Consider the following 27963-nt stretch of genomic DNA (forward strand, 5'->3'; position numbering starts at 1 on the left):
GACAAACTAGCTATAATAAATCAGAAGGAAAAATGTCCAAGGACTAAGGAAAACTAACCTGGGACACATTATTCAGATCTTAGTCCTACCTCACAGAAACTTACAAACTATAGGCACTACATAAATACTAACTGGAACAGATAACATGTTAAAGATAATAACACTGTTCAAATATGAATTTAATAATGTATTTTAATATCAACACTTGAGACTATTTTATAAATACTCAAGTTAGGATTGTAATTTAAGTAGAGGGAAATGATAACAATTCTCAGGCAAGAAGAGATTTCAAAGAACATCTAAGTCAACTGATCTGACAGATAAGAACTGAAAAAAAGAACTGAAAACCAAAGACATTAATAATCTACTTGCTATCCACCCCAAAGCCGAATATTTGAAGCATTAGAACTATGATCAGAAGTTGAGAATTCAGAAACTAACTTCAGCCCTTTACTTTCTACATTATTATAACCTCACTCATCATTCTATTTCTCTAAGTTTTTAAAAACTTTTGTAGTCAGTTATATATTTGACCAAATTAGCGCCATTCCAGTAGATTTCTTTAGAGATACATATATAATTCTAAGATTAACACTGAAAATCCTTCAATATTAAAATGGCAGTGCAAAATACCTGGTATAAAATAATTATTAGAAAAAGCTGTTTACCTATTAATGCACAAATATCAACAAGATAGTTACAATTATAATAGCATTAAGTAATATCTTAAGACATATTGAAACGTCTTAAAAGCTGAATTCCAGGTAACTAAACACTTACTTATGTTATAAATAAAACTTTCCTATTGTTTCTAATAAAGTAATGCCTTCGTAAGGAAGATTATTTAAGACTACAATTTCTTACTGAACACACCAAGTAACCCATTTTTTTCTTTTATCACATCATCAGTATTCATGATGATGTGATAAAAGAATGATGAGCATTCTTTAACAGTTTATTTTTTTGCATTTTTAAATTTTAATTTGTTATATATGACAGCAGACTGTATTACAATTCCGAATACACATATCACCAAGTAAACCATCTTAATGCAATTTTAAGACACATTCTTAGGAGAAACATCTATTGTTTAGTTTTGTTCTCTGTTCTTATTTGGTCCCCCTTGCCATACTTTTAATTCTCCACCTGAATGGATTTAAGTGAAAATCTTTTCTTAGGAAAAATTCTGAAAGTTCCCCAGCAACAGTATTATAGACATTTTATATCGGTTCTGGATATTTCAAAAGCAACTAAAGATTTTAAAATCTATTTTAATTTGGATAAAAAATAACTTAACTCATTGTATAGCACACAATTTTCCCCATGGTGATAAAGTTAACTCTAGAAAGATTTAGGTATGTAGCATCAACTTAGACAAGTTGGTGCTTTTAAAAACAAAGGTTTTATCATTGCTTTTCCTATCATTATCCTTAATATACTGAGAGGTTACTGGTTATATGTTACTTCTCCAAACCCCCCAGATTTCCCTTTGTTTAAATAATGAAAGTGATTTACTCTCTGAAATATAGAGTGCTAGCCTTAAACTACCAGATACTCACCGAGTTAGGGTAGTTCAAGTAGCAGATCTGACAAGGCATATCCTGTGCTGATGACCTTGTATTCATCTGGCGCGTTCGAGACTTTTTACTTGGATTAATTACATGACACTCAGCAAAGAGCTTCTCCAGGTTTCCATCAAAGTACCTGCATTATTTAAACAGAAAGGATGAAAGCCCAGCAATAGCATAGTCAGAGCTCTCCAAACCTTGACTGTCTACTGGGAAAAGCAATAAAATGAAATAAACCAAAATCATAACTTTTTTTGCTCAGAGGACATAAAAGTAATATAACTACAATTATATCAAAGACGGGTGCGTGTGGACTGGGGATATAGCTCAGTTGGTAGAGTAATTGCCTCACATGAACAAGGCCATGAGTTCAATCCCCAGCACCACACACACACACACACACACACACACACACACACACACATATACACACAAAGTGTGTGTATGTGAGAGCAAATCTGAGGTTTTACTGCCCCCTTTGGATACTGCCCCTACCCCCGCCCCTTGGATTTTTAAAATAATTTGTTTCTGAAGTCCTGGGAATTAAAATTCCAATAAAAGCTACTGGAATGTTAACAGTATTACAATTAAAATTTAAGGATGAAAGCTGTGCTATTTCTAGCATTACATGTGAAGACTAATGATTTTTTTTTAAAACAGCTTTATGTTACAAAAATGAATTAATTTCATAAATAATTGAGGTTAAGCCACTTTAAAAACATTAGCTTTAACAAATGACTTACAAAGCATATCTCATCACATAAATCATTTTTAAAATGAAATTATCATGTGTCTCATTCTGTACAATAGGCTTGCTCTCTATATTCTTTTGAACTACTTTTTTAATTTATTGAGAAAGGGAAGGAAGGAGGAAACAAAAGGGTATATCTTGACATTTTTAAAAAAAATTTTTTTTGGTTGTATATGGACTCAATACCTTTGTTTTTATGTGGTGCTAGGATAGAACCCAGTGCTTCACACTTGGGAGGCAAGTTGTAGGGCTGAGCTACAACTCTAGCCCTATCTTGACATTTTTATACAAAAGATTGCATACTAGCTTTTCATAAAATATGTACCTAAATATACAGAAGTTCTATATTTAAGATATCAAGAGTGTATTATGCCAAGTACTATATAGTTTAACTAAGTTATAAATTTCTTGACAGAAAACAGTGGTAAATAGCTAACACAATATCTTCCATGAACCTAGCTAACACAATATCTTCCATGAACCTAGATGAGACACAGTTCCTGGTTCCTAAATATATTAATATTCTAAAGAGATAAACAACAGACAAAAATCTTCCAAACTGTGAATCAATAAAATCAGCCAAACTATTAATGCAGAATCTAGACAATCACTTTTTAGTTTTACCCAAGGTTTTGATAATTACAATGTGCTCTTGTGCATGCATACTCAGAAGGCTGAGGCAGGAGGATGGGGAGTTTCGAGGCCTACCTTGGCAACTTAGTGAGAACCTGTCTCAAAATAGAAGATACAATAATAGAATGGGGATGAAATTCAGTGGTAAAGCAACCCTGTGTTAATTCCCCTAACACAGAAGTAAGAAAGAAGAGACAGACATTGTGTCAAAGCATTTAATGTATGGAAAGGAGTTATATTACTCTCCTAAGTCTAGTAAAACAAATTTTCAATCAGAATGCCAATACCTTATATAAAAGGGAAACTCATAAAGTTGTTGCAAATTTATATCAAGTTGTCCCTTCATAATTTCAGATAATTGGAATGTAGCTACAGAAGAAAACTAACTTTTGTCTCTGAGAACACAAGATGCTTAATTTCAGAAAGCAGAAGAGACTAACACTAAATATAAATTCATAAACCAATTAAACACTCTGTCTTATATTAAAAAAAAAAAAAAACTCATGCTCACAAGAAAGAACAACTTCTGCCCAAAATTTGACTACATAGAACCAAAGGCCCCTCATACTTTGGTTAACATTACAGATAGCATTTTATGAATACAGTCACACAGACGTTGTGTTCATAAAAATAACCCCATACTCAGACATTTGTAACCTGCCTTCTTCACTAAACATGTAGTAGACATCTTAGTCAATAAACATATATTCACGTTATTTTTCATTTTTGTATAATATTCAACTAAAGGTATTAAAATATAATTAATCAACCTTATTCTGAGGGACATTTAGATGTTCCACATATAGACATAATCTTAATAATCCACATAATCTTAAATTCTTGGCTCATGTGATAAGGGAGAAAATACCTAAACTTGTATTACTTCTTTCTTAGTGAAGATGAACACATCTTTTTTTTAATAATTCTTCTTTTTTTTTTTCCTTCAACTTTTTTAGTTGAACAACTTATTTTATTTATTTTATGTGGTGCAAAGGATTGAACCCAGTGCCTCCCAGAGGCAAGGCAGATGCTCTACCACTGAGCTACAACTTCAGCCCCTGAAGATGGACATATTACTTCCTGTTATTTTAAGTTCAGAATGTAAACAGGAGAAGTGACCCTAAATCTCAAGGTTTGCTTTCTTTCCACAGTTTCTAACCTGTCTTTCAATCATATTTAATGAATGTTTAATTACTACTTTCAATTTTTTGAGAGAGAGAGAATTTTTTTAATATTTATTTTTTAGTTTTCGATGGACACAACATCTTTATTTTATTTTTATGTGGTTCTGAGGATCAAGCGTGCTACCGCTTGAGCCACATCCTCAGCCCATTTTCAATTTTTATGTAGGTAAATATATCAAGCAATCCCTGAATTTCACATCAGCCTTAAAAGACCTCTATAATACCCCAAGATTATTTGGAAAATTCACCAGTGATTTCAATTTTTCCTTTAAATGTTTCTATTATAATTGCTGATTCACTTGGAATTTATTTCTGTGTAATAAGGACTTAAAGTGAGATTCCACCCATTTTAACCCAAATAACTAACTATTTACTGAAGGGTGGTTCATTGGTTCATCAGTATGGAACATGTTTTTCTACCTTTTGGTTTCAGCTAATCTTTGCTTTCTCAAGTCTTCTCTGACAGCTCATTAACCCCCAATCTGGTTAAGGTTCCTTTGTATTACATCCATTGCTAAGAACTTTGTACTGGCTTTGCAGCACTTACCACTGTATAACTCTATAATTGCTATTTATTTATTTTCCTAGATTGTATACCCCATGGGAACTATTTTATTATTGCTATAGCCCTAGCATCCAGAGGCAATGGGAGAAGGGGAGTGGTGCTGAGGATTAAACCCAGAGCCTCATGCATAGTAAGCAGAATGAGCTCTACCACTGAGCTACAGCCCTAGCTATAGAAGCATCTTATTATATGTGCTCGTTTTCTTTCTTTTTTAAAAAATATTTTTAGTTATAAATGGACACAATACGTTTACTTGTTTATCTTTTATGTGGTGCTGAGGATCAAACCCAGTGCTTCACACGCACTAGGCAAGCACACTATCACTAAGCCCCATACCCAGCCCCTCATTTCCTTCAAGAGTAAATGAGGAATCTAAATCTCCTCACTGACCATAAATATTCTCTGTGCAATAATAAATTTCCATATTCAGTTAAATTTATTCTTGGACTCTTCACTCTATTCCATTCATTTGCCTATTCTTGTAGTTTCTGATAGAAAAATGAATAACAATGAAAATTCTATCTCAAGGTAGTGTATAATTGAAATTTATAGCTTTTTTGATCCATTCTAGAAGCCACCAAAGAACTTTCAAATACTGTTTAGATCAACGGTGCAAGAAGCTAAAAATACACTCATATCCTTGGGCCAAGTATGCCAAAAATGTTTTTCTTTTATTAAAGTATCACTTACTAAAAAATGTAACATTTAAAAATTTTTTGTTTTGATTTGTATTTATTTTATGCTCCGATAAGAGCCCTAATCCCAAATGGTGAGTAGGAAGATACTGAAATCTAATTGTTTTACTAGTAGCTGACTTAATACTCTTAAGCCTATTATAAATTATAATACATGGATTGTCCATATGTTATACAATCCTCTTCTTTATCCTATAGTTTTAACTAGAATTCCTACAGCTTTTCCCAGTTCTTTATAGTTTCATATAATTTTTAATTATTTTCATATTACATAGGTTTTGTACAAAAAAAAAATCTCCTCCATGATGTCTGCTGCAATCCATTGTACATTCAGTAGCATATTATTTAGTCTCCAGGTGTTGGAGTAGCTTTTATTTCTTATTTTATGGTTAATTTCTAATTTCATTCCATTATGATCTGATCAAATGCAGGGTAGTACCTCTATACTTTTTTATATTTGCTAAGAGTTGCTTTGTGGCATAATATATGGTCTATTTTAGAGAAGGATCCATGTGCTGCTGAGAAGAAAGTGTATTCTCTCATTGAAGGATGAAATATATGTCAGCTAAGTCTAAGTTATTGATTGTATTATTGAGTTCTATTAATTTTTTTGTTCAGCTTTTGCTTGGAAGATCTCTCTAGTGATGAAAGAGATGTGTTAAAGTCAACCAAAATTATTGTGTTGTGGTCTATTTGACTCTTAAATTTGAGAAGAGTTTGATGAACATAGACACTCCATTGTTGGGGCATACAGGACTTGAAAACAGCATACTACAGGGACACAGCCACATCAATGTTTAGAGCAGCACAATTCACAATAGCTAAACTAGCCTAGATGTGCTTCAATAGATATATAAATTTTTAAAAAGTGGCATATAAACACAATGGAATATTACTCAGCAATAAAAGAGCAATAAATCATGGCATCTGCAAGGAAATGGATGGAGTTACAGAAGATAACGCTAAGTGAAGTTAGCCAATCCAAAAATGCTGAATGTTTTCTCTTGATATAAGGAGGCTGATTCATAGTGGGGTAGAGAGAGGGAGCATGGGAGGAATAGACAAACTATCTAGATAGGGCAGAGGGGTGAAAGGGGAAGGGAGGGGGCATGGGGTTAGAAATGATGATGGAATGTGATGGACTTTATTATCCAAAGTATAGGTATAAAGACACGAATTGGTATGAATGTACTTTGTATACAACCAGAGATATGAAAAACTGTGCTCTATACATGTAATAAGAATTGGGGGCTGGGGATGTGGCTCAAGCGGTAGAGTGCTCACCTGGCATGCGTGTGGCCCGGGTTCGATCCTCAGCACCACATACAAACAAAGATGTTGTGTCCGCCAAAAACTAAAAAATATTAAAAAATTCTCTCTCTCTCCCCCTCTCTCTTAGAAAAAAAAAAGAATTGGAATGCTTTCCGCTGTTATAAGTAAAAAAATAAGAAAAACAGATTAGGATTGTAGCTCAGTAGTAAAACACATACTTAGCATATGTAAGACCCTGGGTTCAATTCCAGGCACCAAAAAGAAACAGAGAAGGTGGGGGCAAGGAGAAGGGGAAGAAGGAAAAGAAATGGAAATTGCTTTGTTTATGCGTGTTTTGTGTGTGTGTGTGTGTGTGTATACGTGTTTGCATGAACATGGGGTCTCACGCATGCTAAACAAGCACTCTATCAGGAAGCTACATCACCAACCCTAAAACCGCTTTTTGTTTCCTAAACTTATCACTCCCCAGCAATCAAGTTTAGACATATTTCTAATGTTCAAATGTGTTCAAATGCTCAAACTGGCCAAAATTCTTTCCCATCATTATTTTTTCCTGTTACCAGTTATTAAGGTAGGCAAAATAATTTTTCTCATTTTATAATTCCATTTTTTTTTCTTATGTATTTCTTTACAAAACTCAAAATTTAGCAGTCCTGCTAAGGTTTATCCTTAGTACTTAACAGTCTCTTTTGGAATGCCATTCATGATAATACTTGAAGACATTTTAGTTTAAGATTCTGCATGGGGCTGAGGTTGTGGTTCGCCTACCATGGGTGAGGCACTGGGTTCGATCCTCAGCACCACATAAAAATAAAGATATTGTGTCCACCTATAACTATTTTCTGAATTAGAGTTTGAGCTTCTCTCTTCTTCCTTCCCTACTACCCTTAGTTCTATCAGATTCCTTTTCACCTTGTTCAGTTATTTTATCAGATCACCTTTTGCTGCAGTCTGACTGGGCACAATTCACAAGCCACTTATCAAGCAGAAACAAACTTTATTTTTAGAACGAACACACACACACACACACACACACACACACACACACACACACACACACACCCAGCACCACAGGAGCTCTTCAGGAATTCCCTCAGAGCCCAACTGCCACCACCGGCTTCCCACAGCCTCTCAATCCCCCCACTCCTCCTGCTCTTGAGGCCGACAGGCTGGGTAGCATGGGCGGAGCCAAAAGAGTCCCCCAATGAGCATCACCGCAGAGGAACCAATCAGCTGGAAGTTTGCTGGGGCCCCTTCAGCTATGGCTCTCAACAACCTTTGACCTTTCACCTCAGAGCCCATGTTCACTTTAATTTTCTTAAGTGGAAGAAGAAGCTTTTCTAATTATGAGTTTATTAGGATTACAATGCCCAAGAATATGGCTGGATTCTTAAGTCACCACATGATGTTTGCCTGGGCACTATTTTAAATTCTTTTAGATTTGGTTTTCATGTACATCTTTTATTGTGAAAATGAAACCAAAATGAAAAGGAACTGACTCAATGGTGAAGTACTGCAGTTCAGGTACCTTGTTTAATGAGTTAACACAAGCTTCTCTCTGCTTCACAAACTTTGATAAACAGTCAACAGTAAAAAGCTGCAGAGCTTATACTAGGACATAGTAGGCCATTATTTCTCTACTTTTCTGCAATCCTATCCATTCCTTTTTTGCATGGAACATGGGGTCTCATGCATGCTAAACAAGCACTCTATCAGGGAAGTCACATCGCCAACCCTAAAGCTGCTTTTTGTTTCCTAAACTTATCGCTCCCCCCAGCAATCAAGTTTAGACATATTTCTAATGTTCAAATGTGTTCAAATGCTCAAATTGGCAGTTGACAGTCTGAGAGAGGAGGATTCATTTAGTTGTAAATGAATCTTTTATTTATTTATTCATATGCTGTGCTGAAGATCGGACCAGGGCCTCACACATGTCAGGCAAGTGCTCTACCACTGAGCCACAACTCCAGCCCCTATCCATTCATTTTAAAGGAAACAGAATGCAACCAGGCTTGGTGGCACATGCCTGGAATGCCAGAGACTCCAGAGACTGAGGCAAGAGGACCTCAAATTTGAGATAGGCCCTGGCAACTTAGGGAGACCCTGATTCAAAAATAAAAGGGCTGGGTTGGGGATTGGTTCAATGATAAAGTACATCAGGGTTCAATCCCCAGTACAGGCCTGGAGAAACACAACCAGACATGGATGAACACAGAACAGAAAGGCAATCTGGTTTCTCCTTTAGTTCAGCCTTTCCTGAAAGAAGGACATGAACAAGTTATCCTCCAATCCCATGAGCTAAATTTCTCTAGATTAAGACCATTAATAAACAAGATTATTATTTCTTTTTTTAGTTGATTTTATTTTTTTAATACATGAAAAGAACTGTTAAAGTGTGATGATTTTTTTACTACTGTAAATTCTCTTCTCTCTCTAAGGTACTTTCCATAAATTATGTTTACAGAAATATAGTTAAGCAATAGTCATGGTGGTGCAAACCTGTAATCCCAGTGACTTGGTAGACTGAGAGAAGAGGATTCCAAATTTAAGGCCATTATCCACAATTCAGTGGATAATGAATTTAAGGCCATTATCCACAATTCAAAATAAAAATTAACAAAAGGGGCTAAGAGTGTACCTAATGAGTACCATGTGGTTAAAATACCAAAGCAAAACATAAAGAAAACAGAAATAAAAACAGTTAAGCCAATTGGCATGTAACCAGACAACTTTTCAGAATACACAGAAATTAATTTTTCATTTTATTTGACTACTTCACAGAAACATATCACACAATATGAACTAAATTAAATGTAGAAATGGTTACAGCCCTTATGTGTGATTTCAGAGAGGAGAATTAGGGCTGGTAGGGAACACTGCTGACTAATGTTTCTTTTTGAATTGTGGGTCATTGTGGGATAAATGTCATTTGAATTTTTCTTACAAGCCACTAAGGCTAAAAATTTACATTTCTTTTTTTTAAATATTTATGTTTCAGTTTTAGATGAACACAATATCATTATTTTACATTTATGTGGTGCTGATGATCGAACCCAGGGCCTTGCACTGAGCCACAACTCCAGCCCCTAAAAATTTACATTTCATAAACATCATCCGTATAGTACTTATTTACACACACACACACACACAAAAAAAAAAAAAGCAATAATGTTATCCTACTTTTCAGATGATGGAGGCTTTTCTATTAGGCCATCAGAGCTCAATCTTCCTATTAGTCTTTAATGCTCCCATTACATATTTAAAAGTCATTTATTTAAAAAACAACCCAATAAAACCAGTATATAAAAATCAAAATAGTACTTAACAAACAAGCTATTAATTTTTATTACTCTAAGATGCAATACAAAAACCTTACTACATAATTTTTGAGAGCATTTCTACTATCTTTTATATCTTTTTAGTTCTGAGCTACAATGGAAGGAAGGTCAATCAATCAAAGGGAAACAGATGAACATAACTCCTAGGATAACACCTCATTTCTCTATTCTTTAAATGAATATAAAGATTGGAGTTACTGTCTCATTCAATATTGGTAGAATACCTAATCCAATAAATGGGGAAAGGAACTAAACAGACACTTCTCAAAAGAAGAAATGGTCAAAAATAAATGAAAAAATGTTCACCTCACTAGCAATTAGAGAAATAAAAACTAAAACTATACTATTTCACCTCACTCCGAGTGGGAAGGGAATTATCAAGAATACAAGTAACAAATGTTGGCAAGGATGTGAAGGAAAAGGAACACTCATATATTGGTGGTAGAACTGCAAATTGGTGCAACCACTTTGGAAAGCAGTATGGAGATTCCTCCAAAAACTAGGAATGGAACCACCATTTGACGTCGGTATATATCCTCAGTATATATCCAATCCTCATATCCAAAGGATTTAAAATAAGCATACTACAGTGACAGTCACATCAATGTTTACAGCTATACAATTTACCTAGAGCTAAGCAATAAAGCCAACCTAGATGCCCATCAAGAGATGAATAGATAAACAAATAACTTTGTGACATTTGCTGGAAATGGATGAATCTAGAGACTATAATTCTAAATGAAATAGCCAATCCCCACCAAAAACCCAAAGGGTGAATGTTTTCTCTGATATGTGGAAACTAACCACAATAAACGGTGAGGGTGGAGTGATCCAGAGGATCAGGCAAAAGGGAATGAAGGGAAGGGCTTCTTCATTTCCTAGGAATAGGAAAAATAGTAAAAAGACTTTCACTTTCCTATGTGAATATATCCCAGCAAACCCCACCATACATGAACATTCACAAGTCTGGCCCCCCTAATTAGAATAAGATATGTTCTATACATGTACAATTTTATCAAATATGGATTCTACTGTCATGTGTAACTAAAAAGATCCAATAAAAAAATTTTTAAAAAAATTGTTGAAATTTTAAATCCATCTGGACTTTTCTTCACTGAAAAAACTGAATTATGGGTTTCATCTCTTTATCATTACAGCACCATATAGGTTTTCTATTTCTTACATCAGTTTTAAGAAACAGTATATTTCTAAGAATTTACTCATTTAATCTACAATTTTAAATTGTCTATAATACATATTTTTTTTTGAATGTAGAGGATTCATAGTGACATTCTTTTCCATTCTAGATACTGGTTATTTGGGCCTTTCTTCTTTCTTGATCAATCTCACCAGTAGATCAAACTTTGTCATAAAAAACAACCACCACATCTTTTGGCATCTTGAACTTTTCCATTATGTTTTGTTTTATTAAATTCTGATGTTTTAAATCTTTTCTTATATTTTCTATGTATTTATTTATTTTCTTGTTCTTTTTCTATCTTTGGACATTTAGCACATTATTGGGATTTTTAAGATGAATACAACCCTTATTACTACAACCCTTATTAAATCTTTCCTATGTGTAGTCACTCAGTAAGTATGTCAGTATTATGTCTGTCTGTCTGTCTGTCTGTCTCTTTCTCTCCTTCCTGAGCCACTTTCCACCACCACACCCTTTTACCATGATGTTCAGCCTCACCTAGGGCTGGCTGTCTTTGGACTAAGACCTCTGAAACTGTGAGCCCCAAAATAAACTTTTACTCCTCTAATTGTTCTTGTCAAATCTTGTGGTCACAGCACTGAAAAAAACCGGACTAAAACAGTGCTGGTGTATTTTTTTTTAAATAAAATCTACCTTTTTAATAATACATTTGTGTCTATTTTATGATAGTAAATGATAGACTATATTGTACCTATTTTTATACATTATCTTTTTCTTATTGTGGTAATTCTAATTCGTGTGGTTCAATTCAACAGTATTTTCTCAAATTGTCACCAGTCTCCAAAATAAAAACCTGCATGTAATTTCAAATGTAATAGCTGTTCAAGGGTCAACTGCATATTACGTGAAACACGGTACTCTACTATAAATACATTTTTAATAAACAATAATGTAGGTTGCTATTTATTTTCCTTTAATCCACTGTGGCATCATCTTAATCACTTTCAATTTTGAGAAGTCAGCTATTCTATAAAATAATATATATTAACACTTTCAGTCTTCGAAAATAACAGTATGTTTTGTTGCTATCAAAATTTCATTTTTGTTGACTTTGCAGTTTACTATATAAATTTCTTCTTACCACATTTCATTAAATCTAAAATGTTTTCATACTGAAATTTTTATGTTGGGGGGTTGTAAAATTCCATCAATCAAAAATGCAGATTTCAGACATGTTAAAATAGAAAAACTGCACAACTTAGAATCAGTGAAATAGGCATTTTGCATAGGAAATGTTGACTTGTTCAATCAGACTTTTTTGGAGGGGATGGTACTGAACCCAAGAGCCATATCCCCGGATTTAAAAAAAAAAAAAAAAATTATTTTTTGCCGAAGTCTGGCTTGGCACAAATCAGGAGCCACTTGTCAAAAAGAAACTAACTTTATTTTTAGAACTACAAACACCAAACAAAACAGCTCCTCAGGGGAAAAAACCCTCAGAGCCCAACTGCCACCACCGGCCTCCACAAGCCTCTCCTCACACCAACCTCTCAACCTCCCACAATCCTCCTGCTCTTGAGGCCGATTGGCTGGGTCGCGTGGGCGGAGCCAAAGAAGTCCCCCAATGAGCAGCTCCGTGGAGGAGCCAATCAGCTAGATGTTGCTGGGGCCGCTGTGAGCCAATCATCAGCTGGCAGTCTGAAGGGCAGGGAAACAGCCCAATGAACATCACCGCAGAGGAGCCAATCAGCTAGATGTTGCTGGGGCCACTGTGAACCAATCATCAGCTGGCAGTCTGAAGCTTGCTGGCAGCTGGAAGTTTGCTGGGGCCCCTTTGGCTGTGGCTCTCAACAATTTTTGCCCCCTTGTACTGGTATTACCACTTTTCTATATCCCCAACCCTTTTTTAAATTTTGAGACAGAGTCTCAATAAGTTGCTGTGGCTGGCCTCAAACTTTCGATCCTCCTCCTTCAATCTCCTGACGTATGCACCACTGCACCTAGTAGAGACACTTATCTTATTAATCTGGAAAATTCTCAACCATTACCTCTTCACATATTACCTCTGCCCCATTCTGACAACTAAGACTCGATGAGAACTTCTCATATCCATTTCTTTTCTTTTTTTTTTTTTTTAAGTTGTAGATTGACAGAATACCTTTATTTTTTTAACATGGGGCCGGGAATCAAACCCAGTGTCTCACACATGCTAGGCAAGTGCTCTACCACTGAACCACAATCCTGGCCCCCTCCATTATATCTTAACTTCTCTATATTTTCCACATTTTAGTAGATATTTTTAAATCTAGATTTTTTTTTAATCTTCTAATATGCTAAACTCTCTTTAAGCTTTGTCCAATATGCTGTTAAAACTAATTTACTAATTAAATTTTTAACCTTTTTTTTTTGTTTATAGAAATTGCCCCACACACATACATACACATCGAAATAACAGCTCATACTTTCCGGTTTCCTGGTGAAAGCATACTCATTTTAGTCTAGATCTGACAATTCCAATATCTCCAAAGTCCCAGAATGGTATGTTTTAATTAGGGGGAAAAAAAAAAAACATTGAGAAAGTAGTTTAAGAACTTAGAAAATTTTCTCTCTCAGAAGATTTATATTTGCCTTCTTTCAAGTGCTTGGGGACATAAATAGCTGGGACCATCATCACCCAAGTTCAAGGCTTGAGGTATTCTAGGCCACCGAAATGACACATAGTCAAATTGGTATCTAGATTTCAATGGGTCCAAATTACCAAATTTCCCTCAGTGTCATATTTTTTTCTCAGTTAAAACTCCATTTTTACGTCTCTTCCACTTCTCTGCTATCAATTAAGCTATTTCTAGCCTAAATCAGGACAATATTTTCCTTTTACCACAACCTTCAAGGACTTCCCAATAAATAGAAAAAACATCAAGTTAATTTGGTTAGAACCCAGCAGGCTATTAAATATTCCCAACCATTCCCCTTCTATTTTTCATGCACTGTAGCCACTAAATCCCATTAATGTTCAACATACAGAATCCACTTGATTCTGTTTTCTCATCCTCAAATATCCAAATACTAATATCCTCCTCTCTTTTCTAGTCCAACAAAATAAAACCACAACAATAAATATTTTTCCTTTTTCAAGGGCACAACAAAGGTGGTGAGCCAGAAATGACCTTTCATACACTCCCATAAAACTCTAAGTACTATGGAGGTTGAAACTGGAAACATTGCTGTGTATACCTTTCTCATCACCAAATCTCTACTCAAGGTCTAAACAGCTGCTATTTTAAAAATTCCTGAAATTATTAAGTATTAAGCCCAGTGTGGTGGTGCTTGCCTTAATCCCAGCAAACTGATAGGGTCAAGCAGGATTTCACAAATTCGAACTTTAGCAATTAAGGAAACCCTTTATCAAAAAATAAAAAAGTATGGATATAGTTAACTGGTACAGCACCCTGAACTCAATCCCCAGTATCCAAACCAAAATTTATAAACTAATAAGATAGCAGGGAGATTGGGGACAACAAAATAAGAAAATTCACTTCAAACAAGGTAACTTAGGGAAAAAAACAAGGTAACTAGTCAATGATGGAACAAGGATTACATGCTCTCAACTAATACACTATCATGTAATGGTACTTCTGCCTCTTTCCATATACTACACTTCCCAATAATACCAAAATTATTTAAACAGGAAAAATCTCACTGTATTATAAAAGAATAAACACCATAAAAGCAAGGATTTTAAAAAACCAAATTCACTTTCACATCTCAAAACTTATTTATGAAACAATATATTACTAAGATAAATAAGAAAACTTCCATGTTATTGTAATGGCAAAACCAGACCTGGTTGTGAGATGAAATTATAAAAATGTTATGGTAAGAAACCAACGTCTGGGGAAAGGGTCAGTTCCCCATCCCTCCTCAGCCTTCTTCCAGGAAGCTTAATTAACCATGGGTCCATACCTTTTGGATTGTAAAAAGCCCTAGGAATTTGGCTACTCCCTCTTGGAATGTAACAGATGCCTGTGAAAAGAGCCATTTCTTATCTGTTTCTGTAGGCATGCTTTGTTAGAGACCCTGCACAAGGCAGTCAAGCAGATAAGGAATATTTTTTTTTAAGAGGAAAAAAAGTCCCAATGATATGATGGGATGGATGACACCAAATAACCTATAAATGTTATGAGAAACAGTGGATAAGGGCTCAGAATTTGAAATTTTGTTTTTCTCTGGGGCCACAGGTGTAAAGAAAACTTTAGAGTTCTACTCCTGAGTGCTGCTTGCTGCTTCTCCACCAGTCTGTTTTCCCCAACATTATCATAATCACAAGTGCTATTCATTAAATGGAAAATAGTAATGCTTCATAATGAAAAGTGAAAGCCATTTTCATAGTCCAGGAAAGACTGAAATCATTCTTCTGAATTCTTTGATTCTGTCTATTAAAAGTTATTACCCCTTGCTATAAATATACCGGCTAACTCACCTTATATACTCATCGAAAATTATTTAAATTTACAAAAGTAGATTTTTAAAAAAATATGAGATAGAAGAGACAATTTTTTGTTTCGAATTCTCAAGGAGTTCCATTTTGGCTGCATTGTTTCTAAATCCTATCAAAATAAAATTTGATTTATATTCATGTCACAATTTCAAAAAAATTCTATTGCAGAAATGAAAATGGTTATTTTAATTAAAAATTTAGACACTACATTTTAGGAATTACATATTATGTAGGAATACAAGATATTTAAAAAGAGGTTTTGTACAAAGAACCTTGATAGAAGTGGTAAAATATTAAATACACACTAAGGTACAATAGAGGTAATGATTAAATGCATTGAGAAATAAAAAAAGTTCTTAGAAATAATACTTAGGCTGGGTTTTTAAAGACATTTAGAAAAAGGACAATAAAGAAGACAAGTCAGGTCTGGGTCAATGACAGTACAATTTCAAAGATGCTGCCTAGAGCTGTACAGGAAACAGCCACACAGAGACATCTCATGTAAAAAATAAAAGAAAAAAGCATATGCAAAGTTGAGGCAGCACAAAATTTAACTATGTGACCTACTTTAGAAGCTTGGTACTACTACTTAAGTGTAATTGGGAACAGAAATGATATAGAAAAGAAGATGCCAGAAAGGTAGACAGAACCTGGGTTTTTAAGAGCTCTGTTGTCAAAAAAAGAAAAAAAAGAAAAAGGTGGGAGGAGGAGAACAACTCACTTTCCCCATCTACCCATTGAGAAGACTCAAGCATAGCAGGAGTAGGGAGACCAAGAAATTATCAAAACTTTATATTTGAAGAAGGTTCAATGAGGAACTTATTCTGAAAGAATAAGGAGATAACCAGCTTTCAGAGGCTCCAAGATCAACAGTCCTAGTGTCACATGCTCAATACCAATATGAGATGCCTGTGCCCTATGGCAATAACAGTGCAACCACTAAAAGACAGTTTAACATTGTGATTTGAGCATTATCTGGGATGCAGCCTAATTCTCAATTTTGTGAGGAGGAGTGAAGGGATGGTGTGTGTGTGTGGTGGTGGTGGTGGGGGGGGGGGGTCCTCAGTATGTTATCCAGGTTGGCTCATGAATTCCTGGCTCATAAAATCTTCCTACCTCAGTCTCTACAGAGTCTACAGATACACACTACCATGTCCAATCAATTCTATCATAAATCTCACTTACCCTCTTAAAATCCGATTACACCTAACAACTGTGATAAAGCATCAACAGAGAAGGCTTAAGATACAACAAATTAAACAATGGAAGCAATATCCCAGAACAAACAGGACAGTAGGTTTAACAGGTATATTTTTTGGCTGCAGATCTGATTCTCTGCTTTGCTTTGTTTTTTTTTTTTTTTTTCATCTGGAGAAGCATGAGAAGAAAACCAGTTTAGGGAAAAATTTTTATTTAATTGATAAAACAGAAGGGCAACTACAATGCAAAGTTTGAAAAAAAAAACAGGCAGGAAGGAAGGCAGGAAGAAAGGAAGGAAGGAAGGAAGGAAGGAAGGAAGGAAGGAAGGAAGGAAGGAAGGAAGGAAGGAAGGAAGGAAGGAAGGGGTAAAGGTTTGGAAGCATGGTATAACAGATAAAAGAGAGACCATAAAGTTAAAATTGTACTTTCTCCACCAGTTCCTCCTCTTCACTAAGAATTTATTTTTCAAAAGAATAAACCACATTTATTCTTAGGGTCTGGACAAACCCATTTTAACTACAGACTGATGATACTAAATAAATCCATTATTATCCAGTATTATAAAGACACTATGCCATGTAATGGCCATGTTGTTTCTACCTTTTTCCCGATTGCTGGGATCCTAAATAGTTATAGGACTATCCTACAAGTAATCTCCATTTCTATTCTCAAGGTGAGTAGCACAGTGTTGGTAGAGGACAGGGAAATATGAGTGGTAGGAACATGAGGTTAAAGGAATAATTCTATAAAATGGGCCCACTGGCCTGACTTCCACATGCTTTCTTTTCCAAGAAGCAATTTACTTGAAGTCCTGCCTGGTTAGGATATGTCACATTCCTCAACAAACTATTTCTTATTTGCAGGAGAAATGTCAATAAGAGGAATAGAAGTTACCCCAAAGGGGGAGACTTTTGTGACCTTCACAAAGACTAGAACACAGAATTCAGGGAGATAAGGATAATTCCCCCTAATCATAAAATCCTTAAGAACAAGCTGGGTGTGGTGGCATAAATCTGCAATCACAGTGGCTTGGAAGGCTGAGGACAGGAGGATAGCAAGTGCAAAGCCAGCCGGAGCTTTAAAAGCGAGGTGCTAAGCAACTCAGTGAGACCCTGTCTCTAAATAAAATACATAAAAAGACCGGGGATGTGGCTCAGGGGTCAAGTGCCCCTTGAGTTCAAGCCCCAATACACCTCTCCCACCAAATTTGTAAGAACAAATTCGAATTAGAACCAGTTAGTATGAGCCAAAGGAACCCAGAATAGTCAAGGCAATGAGTATGATGTCCTCTGCCGTCAGTTAAAAGACAAGAGGTGACTCTGGATTTTCCTGGGGCTCCCATAAAAGTGGAGGGAAGGAAGGCACACAAACCCATTTTCTCCCTTCAGAGTATTCCCTTTTCCATCCCTTCTAATAAATTCATGCCAATTACGAATACTAAGCAACATTTCTAAAATATCTGACTTGATTGCATGATTCAGTGTTTGAAGGAGGGACTCTCCACTGCCTTAGTTTCCTGGAAGGCCCCAGCCCTGTAACACTGTCACCAAAGTTAAACACAGTCCATGTTTCTTCATTTTCTAAGGAGACTAAGGGAGGACAGTATAAAGAGGATAGGCCTAGATACTGTTTTTTGTTCTGTTTTGTTTAAGTTGATTCTCTTGGATTTCATTTCATAATTATATTATTTACACAAAATTTTTCTTCCTTTCTCACTTTATGCCACTTATTTATTGTTCATGTTTTATTTATCAGAATTTCCAATACATACAAATAGTAGGGTCAGCCATTATTCTTGTATGGTTTTGTTGTTGTTGCCACTGCTACTGCTGTTGTCTTTTGAGACTGGATCTTGCCATGTTGCCCAGGCGGGCCTTGAACTCCTGGGCTCAAGTGATCTACATTAGCATTCTAATGCTTCTATGCTAATTGATGCCCTCTATCAAACTGAAAAACTAACTTTTCAGTTTAGTAACAATTTTGTTTTTACTAAATCATAAATTGCAAATGTATAATTTTATTAATTTTATAACTAGCTTTTATCATTATTGCCTTTTGGTTTCTCTTCATTAATCTGTTAATATTAGTAATAAATGCTAAAGATAACCCTCCCCAACAATGATCTATTTTTACAGTCCTAGGAGAAATTCTACCAGACCATTAATTCATTCAAAGTAGGAGTTATTTTATTTATAAATTCAATAGCTACATTCATAATATTGTTTTCTCACACTGTTTTTGTCAAATTCTGGAACCAGAGTTATACTAACATAAATAAATGATAATCCTATGTTTTCTATGTCCTAAGGTTAATTGTCAGTGGTAACTGTTACTTTAAGAACTTTCTTATAAAACCATCTAGTGCTTTGTGGGGAAGCAGAGGGATCTTTTACTATATTCACTATATTTTTCTATGGTTATTAGTTTATTCTACTAGTGTACTTCTTGGGGGGCAGTCTTTGTTACTTCCAAGCTTTCAAGTACACCATATTCATTTATAATTCTGAAATATTTTTCCTATTTTTAATTATGTCTCATTTCCAATGTTGTTTGTGCCCTCTCCCAAAAACAACAGACAAACTCCTCTGCTATTACCAGACAACCTGAGAATGGTACATTAGATGATCCTTCATTGACATAATATTATCACTTAAAATCCAGTTTACTTTGAAAAAAAAAATAAAGTTCATTTCTTTTGGGGAAAAAAAAATATTTAGCAGATGGACATCACGCACTTGCCAGAGTTTGGAAAATTAAAATATTTGCATGTTACACTTGATACTTCTTCTGGATTTTTGATGGGCTCCCTTCATGCCAGAGAAAAAACTAAAGATGTTATAGCTCATTGCTTACAAAATTTTGCCACTGTGGGCATTCCAAAACAGTTAAAAACAGATAAATGCCCCTGGTTATACTTCTACCTCTTTGAAACAATTTTGCTCAACATTTGGCATTACTCATATAACAGGAATCCCATACAATTCACAGGGACAAGGCATAGTTGAAAGACCTCATCAAACTATTAAAATGTACTTATTAAAACAAAAAGAGGGAATTGGGAAGGGGTATATATCCCCCAAAGATAAACTTAAAATAACCCTTTTTACTCTAAACTTTTTAAATTTGGATTCATCAGAGCTTAGTGCTGCAGAAAGGCATATGTGTCCAAAAAATGTACATAAGCCCAAGGTACTTTGGAAAGATATTCTAATGGGACAATGGAAAGGTCCTGACCCAGTAATTGTCTGGAGTCAGGGGTCTGTTTGTGTGTTTCCACAGGGAGAACAGCAGCCAATTTGGATTCCAGACAGATTAACTAAATCGATTTCTACAGACCAATAAGAAGATGATTTGGCTCAAATCCATAACAGCTGATATCCAAAACTCCAGTTTGGCTGTCCTTACATCTGCGACAGAACCAGGATGCTTTTTTCAATATCCATTTTATTACTGCCCTTTCCCACATCATGAAGTTCTATTTTGTTTTTTGAGCTCATACAGACCTAGGTTAATGTTTTGCTGATCAGTTCTATTTTTTGACCATAGAGTTTTTAAACATTGCAATGGAGATTTCACCTGTAAAAAGTTATAAGGCCTTTACTATTAATGTTATGTGTTGTATGTATTATGAGTACACACTTGTGTTTTGTGTTATATGTTTGAATGTACGTATGTCCATATATCATATATGATGAGCGCTCATGAAAAAATGGATCCAAATATATTTTTCTTATTCACGTGACTTAAATGGTTTAATTTAAATTGGGTAAACAGCTGTTGAGGATTGTTTTAATATATGAACAAAAAAGGAGATTAACAGATCTGTTTGTTTACTTTCACCTTTCCTTTTCAATATATTTAATAATTCTCTTCAAGATAATGTAAATTGTTAAGAAAATTATTTTCTTTTAGTGCCTTCTGGAATGTTACATAATTTTTTCTTTAGCCATTATTGCCAGAATTCCTATCTTCATCCCTGTGCTGGTGAAGACAAAGATAAAACCAATCTACAGCTTCTGCAATAGCCATCACTGAACTGCTTGCAGAACTTGCCTGGACTATGTATGCATTGTGAACTCATCTGTATGCATTGTGAACTATCTGTTGGTGCAGCGACTTGTGGTAGTGTTGGGGTATTTTTGCTGATGATGTCATCGGTGGTATAATTTTTCCAAAAAGAGCCGTCAATTGGCTTGGTGTATCTTCCTCCCTTCTACTTGTCATGATCATTCAGCTAAAATTTGGGGGCCAACAGAGGTAAGGCAAAGAACCTCACCCCACCCCCACCCCACCCCCACCCCCACCCCCGCTGGTACAAAGACCTCTCCACAGGTGTGGCTGTATACTGGACCGGTAGTCAATGACGGGTAAGATCCAATTGCAATGGTACCAACCTAAGACAGGAGGCTGACGCCTTGAGGTCAGCTCATCCAATGACGGGTAAGGACCATATGTACTATTAGACAACCTAAGGCAAGCATGGTCCCTAAGCCACATGCTTGTTGTTTAAACAGAGAGGGGGAGATGTTGAGAGCCACAGCAGAAGGAGCCCCAGCAAACTTCCAGCTGCCAGCTGATGATTGGCTCACAGAGGCCCCAGCAAAATCTAGCTGATTGGCTCCTCTGTGGTGATGCTCATTGGGCTGTTTCCCTGCCCTTTCAGACCACGGAGCTGCTCATTGGGGGACTTTTTTGGCTCCGCCCACACGACACAGCCAATCGGCCTTAAGAGCAGGAGGATTGTGGGAGGTGGGGAGGCTTGTGCTTGGAGAAGAGGTTTGTGGGAAGCCAGTGGTGGCAGTTGGGCTCTGAGGGTTTTTCCTGAGGAGCTGTTTTGTTTGGCCTGTGTGGTTCTAAAAATAAAGTTCGTTTCTTTTGACAAGTGGCTCCTGAATTGTGCCCAGCCAGACTGCAGCACATTAGGATTCATATTTGGTATTCCATGTTCCATCCATGAGTTTGGAGATATGTATAAGGACATGTATTCTCTATTACAATATCATAAAAAAACTATTTTTTAATTGCCGTAAAAAAACATCTGCACTCCAATTGCTCATCTCTCCCTCTCCCCTAACTCCTAGAAACCACTATTCCTTCTCCTCTCTCCAGTTGTTTTTTAATTAATTTATTTATTTTAATTAGGTATGTATGACAGCAGAATGCATTTTGATTCATTATACACAACTGCAGTACAACTTTTCATTTCTCTGGTTGTACACGAGGTAGCATCACATCACATGTGCAATCATAGATGTACCTAGGGTAATGATGCCCATCTCAGTCTACCATTTCCTGCCCCCGTGTTCCCTTACCACCCCTCCCACCCCTTTGCCCAATCAAAGTTCCTCCATTTTTCCCATTCCCCCGGCCCTTAAGGATCAGCATCTACTTATCAGAGAGAACATTAAATCTTTGGCTTTTTGGGATTGGCTTACTTCACTTAGCATGATATTCTCCAACTCTATCAATTTTAATGCTGAGTAACAGTGTCTCCAGTTTTGATTTTTGAAAATGTCATATAGTTGGAATCATACAGTACATAGTCATTTCAGATTGACTTCTTTCACTTAGTATAACATGCATTTCTGATTTCTCCATTATTTTTAATTGCCTGACGCTCATTTCCTTTTAGCACTGATTAATATTCCATTCGATGTTGAGAGCCACAGCCAAAGGGGCCCCAGCAAACTTCCAGCTGCCGGCTGATGATCCAGCTGCCAGCAAACTTCCAGTTGCCGGCTGATGATTGGCTCACAGTGGCCCCAGCAACATCTAGCTGATTGGCTCCTCTGCGGTGATGTTCATTGGGCTGTTTCCCTGCCCTTCAGACTGCCAGCTGATGATTGGCTTACAGCGGCCCCAGCAACATCTAGCTGATTGGCTCCTCCACGGAGCTGCTCATTGGGTGACTTCTTTGGCTCTGCCCACGCAACCCAGCCAATCGGCCTCAAGAGCAGGAGGAGTGTGGGAGGTTGAGAGGCTGGTGTGTGGGGGAGAGGCTTGTGGAAGCCGGTGGTGGCAGTTGGGCTCTGAGGGTTTTTTCCCTGAGGAGCTGTTTTGTTTGACGTTTGTAGTTCTAAAAATAAAGTTAGTTTCTTTTTGACAAGTGGCTCCTGATTTGTGCCAAGCCAGACTTCGGCAATTTGTAAAATTTTTTTTCAGTTGTTGATGAACTTTTATTTATTTATATGCAATGCTGTGAATCGAACCCAGTGCCTCACACATACGCAGCAAGTGCTTTACCACTGAGCCACAACCTCATCCCTTAACATTCCGTTTCTGAATGTATCACACTTTACTCATCCATTCACCTACTAAAGGACATCTTAGTTGCTTCCATATTTTGGGAATTATGAATAAAGATTTTTTGAATGTCTACATACAGGTTTTTGTGTGGACTAAACTTTTCAGCTCATTTGGGTACACATCAAGTAGCACAACTGCTAGATCGTATGGTACCAGTACATTTTCTTACAATAAACTGCAACAGTCTTCCAAAGTGGCTGTGCTATTCTGCATTCCCACCAGCAAAGAATGAAAGTTGCTGTTAGTCTACATTCTCATCTGCATATGGTGTTGGCAGTGTTTTGGGTTTCTGCCATTCTAATACATGCAAATATTTTCTCCTAGTCTATGGCTTTTCTTCTCATTCTCTTAATGTTCCCCTTTTAAAATCTACTGCAGAAATTTTTCTGTTTAATGTATTTTTTTGTTCTCTATTTCATTAATGTTTGCTTTTATCTTAAATATCTAATCTACTTAGGACTTATTTTTCTCACCCCTTGATTCAAAGGATTGGTTCTACTTCTTCATTCTATTTTTTAACAAAGACACTTAAGACTATAAATTTCACGGTACCTCTTCAGGCGCTTCTCTCATTTGTATGTTCGTTATTTAGTTATAATTATTTTAGTTAATATAACAAGGTGGACAAATTAATATACAAAGAAAATAAACTGCTCCCACAAACCAAGAATAAAGTTAATAGAATATCTTGGATATTGCTGAAAAAATTCAGGATGGTTAAAGAGAACGCAAGAATGAAAGTGAGTTAATTTAAAAAAAAAATCTGAGGAACTTTAACCATACAGAATATAAATATGACAAGTACAGAAGTAGTATCTTGAAAAAAAAGAGGCTGCAAGTGACTAACAATTTCAAAAAGCATCAAGAGAATGGAAGAAAGGCATACTGAATAAAATAACAAGAATCTTTCAAAATAACAACATGAGATCTCTGGTTAAAAAGGGCCCAGTAGTTATATCTTCAAAACTCACATCTAAAAATATTACAGTCGGGACTGGGGCTGTAGCTCTGTGGTAAAGTGCTTGCCTAGCATATGTTGAGGCACTGGGTTCGATCCTCAGCACCACATAAAAATAAATGAAGACACGCTGTGTTTATCTACAACTAAATAAATAGTTTAAAAAAATAAATAAAATTAAAAATAAAAATATTACAGTCTATTTCAGAACATTTAGGAATTTCTCTTATAACACTCTTATTTTACCACATATGAAACTGGATTTACTTCAAGGTATATTCTACAGGGAAAAAAACAAGAAACAAACTGCACACCTCCCCAGGAGGATACATAAATAATTAAAAAATCTTTACCATAAATGAAAACTTAAATTATTATCAATTTACCATACTGAAAGGGGAAGAAGGCAGAGGAGAAAGAGATACTATAGTTATGTCTTGTGCAGGGGATGGATATGAATACTAGAAATATTGTTATAAACTTAGTTTTAAATATGTATATATAAATTAAAAGGATAATGTTGAGAGCCAGGTGTAGATTGGGCTATGCTTTCTTTAAATTTAGATTCTCGCCCCATGCTAAAACTAAATATTCAAGGACATGAATTTAATGGGCTACTGGATACAGGTGCAGACCTTAGCATCATCTCTCGTCAAGAATGGCCAAAACATTGGCCATTACAACAAGCCACTCAATCGCTTCGAGGCCTAGGAGTGGCGACTAATCCCGATAGAAGTGCAATGCTATTAGATTGGAAGGATCCTGAAGGATGTGAAGGAACTATACAGCCATATGTATTGGATCATCTTCCCGTAAATTTATGGGGACGAGATGTCTTAGATCAATTAGGTTTGACATTAACAAATAATATCAATCAAAATGCACCCACTATTATGGCTAGACAAGGTTTTAGGAAAGGAAAAAGATTAGAAAGACAAGAACAATGTATAGCAGCACCAATACAAATAGATCAAGGAACAGACAGACATGGGTTGGATTTTCACAAAGGGCCACTGAGACAATAAAAATTACATGGAAATCAGAAAGACCAGTATGGGTTCCTCAGTGGCCCTTGACTAAAGAAAAGACACAAGTAGCCCATGATCTAGTCAAACAACAATTAGCGGAAGGACATATACAACCTTCTGTATCTCCCCATAATACTCCCATTTTTGTCATCAAAAAGAAATCTGGTAAATGGAGATTACTGCAAGATTTAAGAGCCATTAACAATGAAATGGTCATTATGGGACCTGCTCAATCGGGGATTCCTCAATTGTCTGCTTTGCCAAAAACTTGGTATGTTTTAGTTATAGATATTAAAGATTGTTTTTTTTCAATTCCAATTCATCCTGAGGATAGTCCACGTTTTGCATTTACTATCCCTGCACTAAATCATGAAGGTCCTGATCAGAGATATGAATGGAAAGTACTCCCTCAAGGGATGGCTAACAGCCCAACTATGTGTCAAATTTATGTTAACAAAGTAATCCAGCCACTTAGATATCAAAATCCTGAACTACAAATATTTCATTATATGGATGATGTATTATTAGCACACAAAGCTAAAAACACATTGCTAGAATGTTATGCCACACTTACAAACTTATTAAAAAATTATAATCTAGAGATAGCAATAGATAAAGTACAATTAAATTTTCCAATTAATTATTTAGGAGTTCTATTATCCTCAACCATGGTCCGTCCACCAAAAATTCAAATACGAGTAGATCAACTCAAATCACTTAATGACTTTCAAAAGTTATTAGGAGACATAAATTGGATAAGGCCTTATCTAGGTATTCCAACAGGAGAATTGGGACCTTTATTTGATATCCTAAAAGGTCCATCAGATCCAAATTCACCCCGAATGTTAACGCCTGAAGCAAGAAAGGCATTAAAAATCATTGAAACATATATGGAAAATATGCATTTGGATAGAATTGATATAAGTTTGCCTTTATTATTTATTGTACTACCAACAAAAAATATTCCTACAGGAGTATTTTGGCAAGAAGGTCCATTATTATGGATACATTTATCTTATTCTCCTAACACTATTCTTACTAGGTATCCTGAGGCTGTAGGACAATTAATACTCAAAGGAATAAAAACAGCAAAGGCATTGTTTGGAATTTCTCCCCATAAAATTATTACTCCATATACTATGAATCAAATTGATGAATTAGCTAATGAGTTAAATACTTGGGCAATAATAATGTGCAAATCTAATGTTTCATTTGATAACCATTTACCATCTAATCCTTTATTGTCTTTTTGGTCATTGCATCCTGTAATTTTTCCAAAAATGACAAGAAAAACACCTATCATGAATGCTCCAAATATATTCACTGATGGGTCAAATAATGGTACAGCAGCAATAGTTACACCTGATCAAACTTTTACATTTTTAGTACCCAAACAATCAGCTCAAAAGGTAGAGCTTAATGCAGTATTACAAACTTTTGTGATGTTTAAAGATTCTGTATTTAATTTATTTTCTGATAGCCAGTATATAGTTAATGCTATAGTATCCCTTGAAGATGCTGGTAGAATTTCCCCTTCTTCTACTGTTTTCTCTTTGTTTTCCACTATACAAAGTTTAATCTGGGACAGAAAAGATCCATTCTTTATAGGACATATCAGGGCACATACAGGATTGCCTGGAGCCCTTAGTTTGGGCAATGATTTAGCAGATAAAACTACACGTGACATACATATTTTCTCTATACTAGAAGAAGCTATAAATTTTCATGAAAGATTCCATGTCAATGCTAATACTTTACAAAAGCGTTTTAAAATAACTAAGGAACAAGCTAGACAAATAATAAAACAATGTCAAAATTGTGTGACCTTTTTACCACAAGTTAATCTTGGAGTCAATCCTAGAGGATTGATGCCTAACCATATTTGGCAGATGGACGTCACACACTTGCCAGAATTTGGAAAATTAAAATATTTGCATGTTACAGTTGATATTCTTCTGGATTTTTGATGGGCTCCCTTCATGCCGGCGAAAAAACTAAAGATATTATAGCTCATTGCTTACAAAATTTTGCCACTGTGGGCATTCCAAAACAGTTAAAAACAGATAATGCCCCTGGTTATACGTCTACTTCTTTTAAACAATTTTGCTCATCATTTGGCATTACTCATATAACAGGAATCCCATACAATCCACAGGGACAAGGCATAGTTGAAAGACCTCATCAAACTATTAAAATGTACTTATTAAAGCAAAAAGACGGAATTGGGAAGGGGTATATATTCCCCAAAGATAAACTTAAAATAACCCTTTTTACTCTAAACTTTTTAAATTTGGATTCATCAGGACTTAGTGCTGCAGAAAGGCATATGTGTCCAAAAAATGTACATAAGCCCAAGGTACTTTGGAAAGATATCCTAACAGGACAATGGAAAGGTCCTGACCCAGTAATTGTCTGGAATCGGGGGTCTGTTTGTGTGTTTCCACAGGAAGAACAGCAGCCGATTTGGATTCCAGAGAGATTAACCAAGGTTCTGACCCAGAACAGCAGCCGATTTGGATTTCAGAGAGATTAACCAAGGTTCTGACCCAGTGATTGTCTGGAGTCGGGGGCCTCTTTGTGTGTTTCCACAGGGAGAACAGCAGCTGATTTGGATTCCGGAGAGATTAACTAAAATCCTGACCCAGTGATTGGAGTCCGGGGTCTGTTTTTGTATTTCCACAGGGAGAACAGCAGCCGATTTGGATTCCAGAGAGATTAACTAAAGCGATTTCTACAGACCCAAAAGAAGATGATTTAGCTCAAATCCATAATAGCTGATATCCAAAACTCCAATTTGGCTATCCT

General features: G+C 35.8%; 1 protein-coding gene across 1 annotated transcript in view; it reads right to left on the reverse strand.

Moving 5' to 3' along the window:
* Positions 1-27963, reverse strand: part of Arih1 (ariadne RBR E3 ubiquitin protein ligase 1) — a 125719-nt gene that overhangs the window by 42662 nt on the left and 55094 nt on the right. Inside the window, exon 3 of the mRNA XM_005316767.4 lies at positions 1560-1704. Coding sequence (XP_005316824.1) covers positions 1560-1704 — 145 coding nt within the window. The remainder of the gene's footprint in view (positions 1-1559; positions 1705-27963) is intronic.

The sequence above is a fragment of the Ictidomys tridecemlineatus genome, chromosome 5, assembly GCF_052094955.1.
Source record: "Ictidomys tridecemlineatus isolate mIctTri1 chromosome 5, mIctTri1.hap1, whole genome shotgun sequence".
Taxonomy (NCBI): Eukaryota; Metazoa; Chordata; class Mammalia; order Rodentia; family Sciuridae; genus Ictidomys; species Ictidomys tridecemlineatus.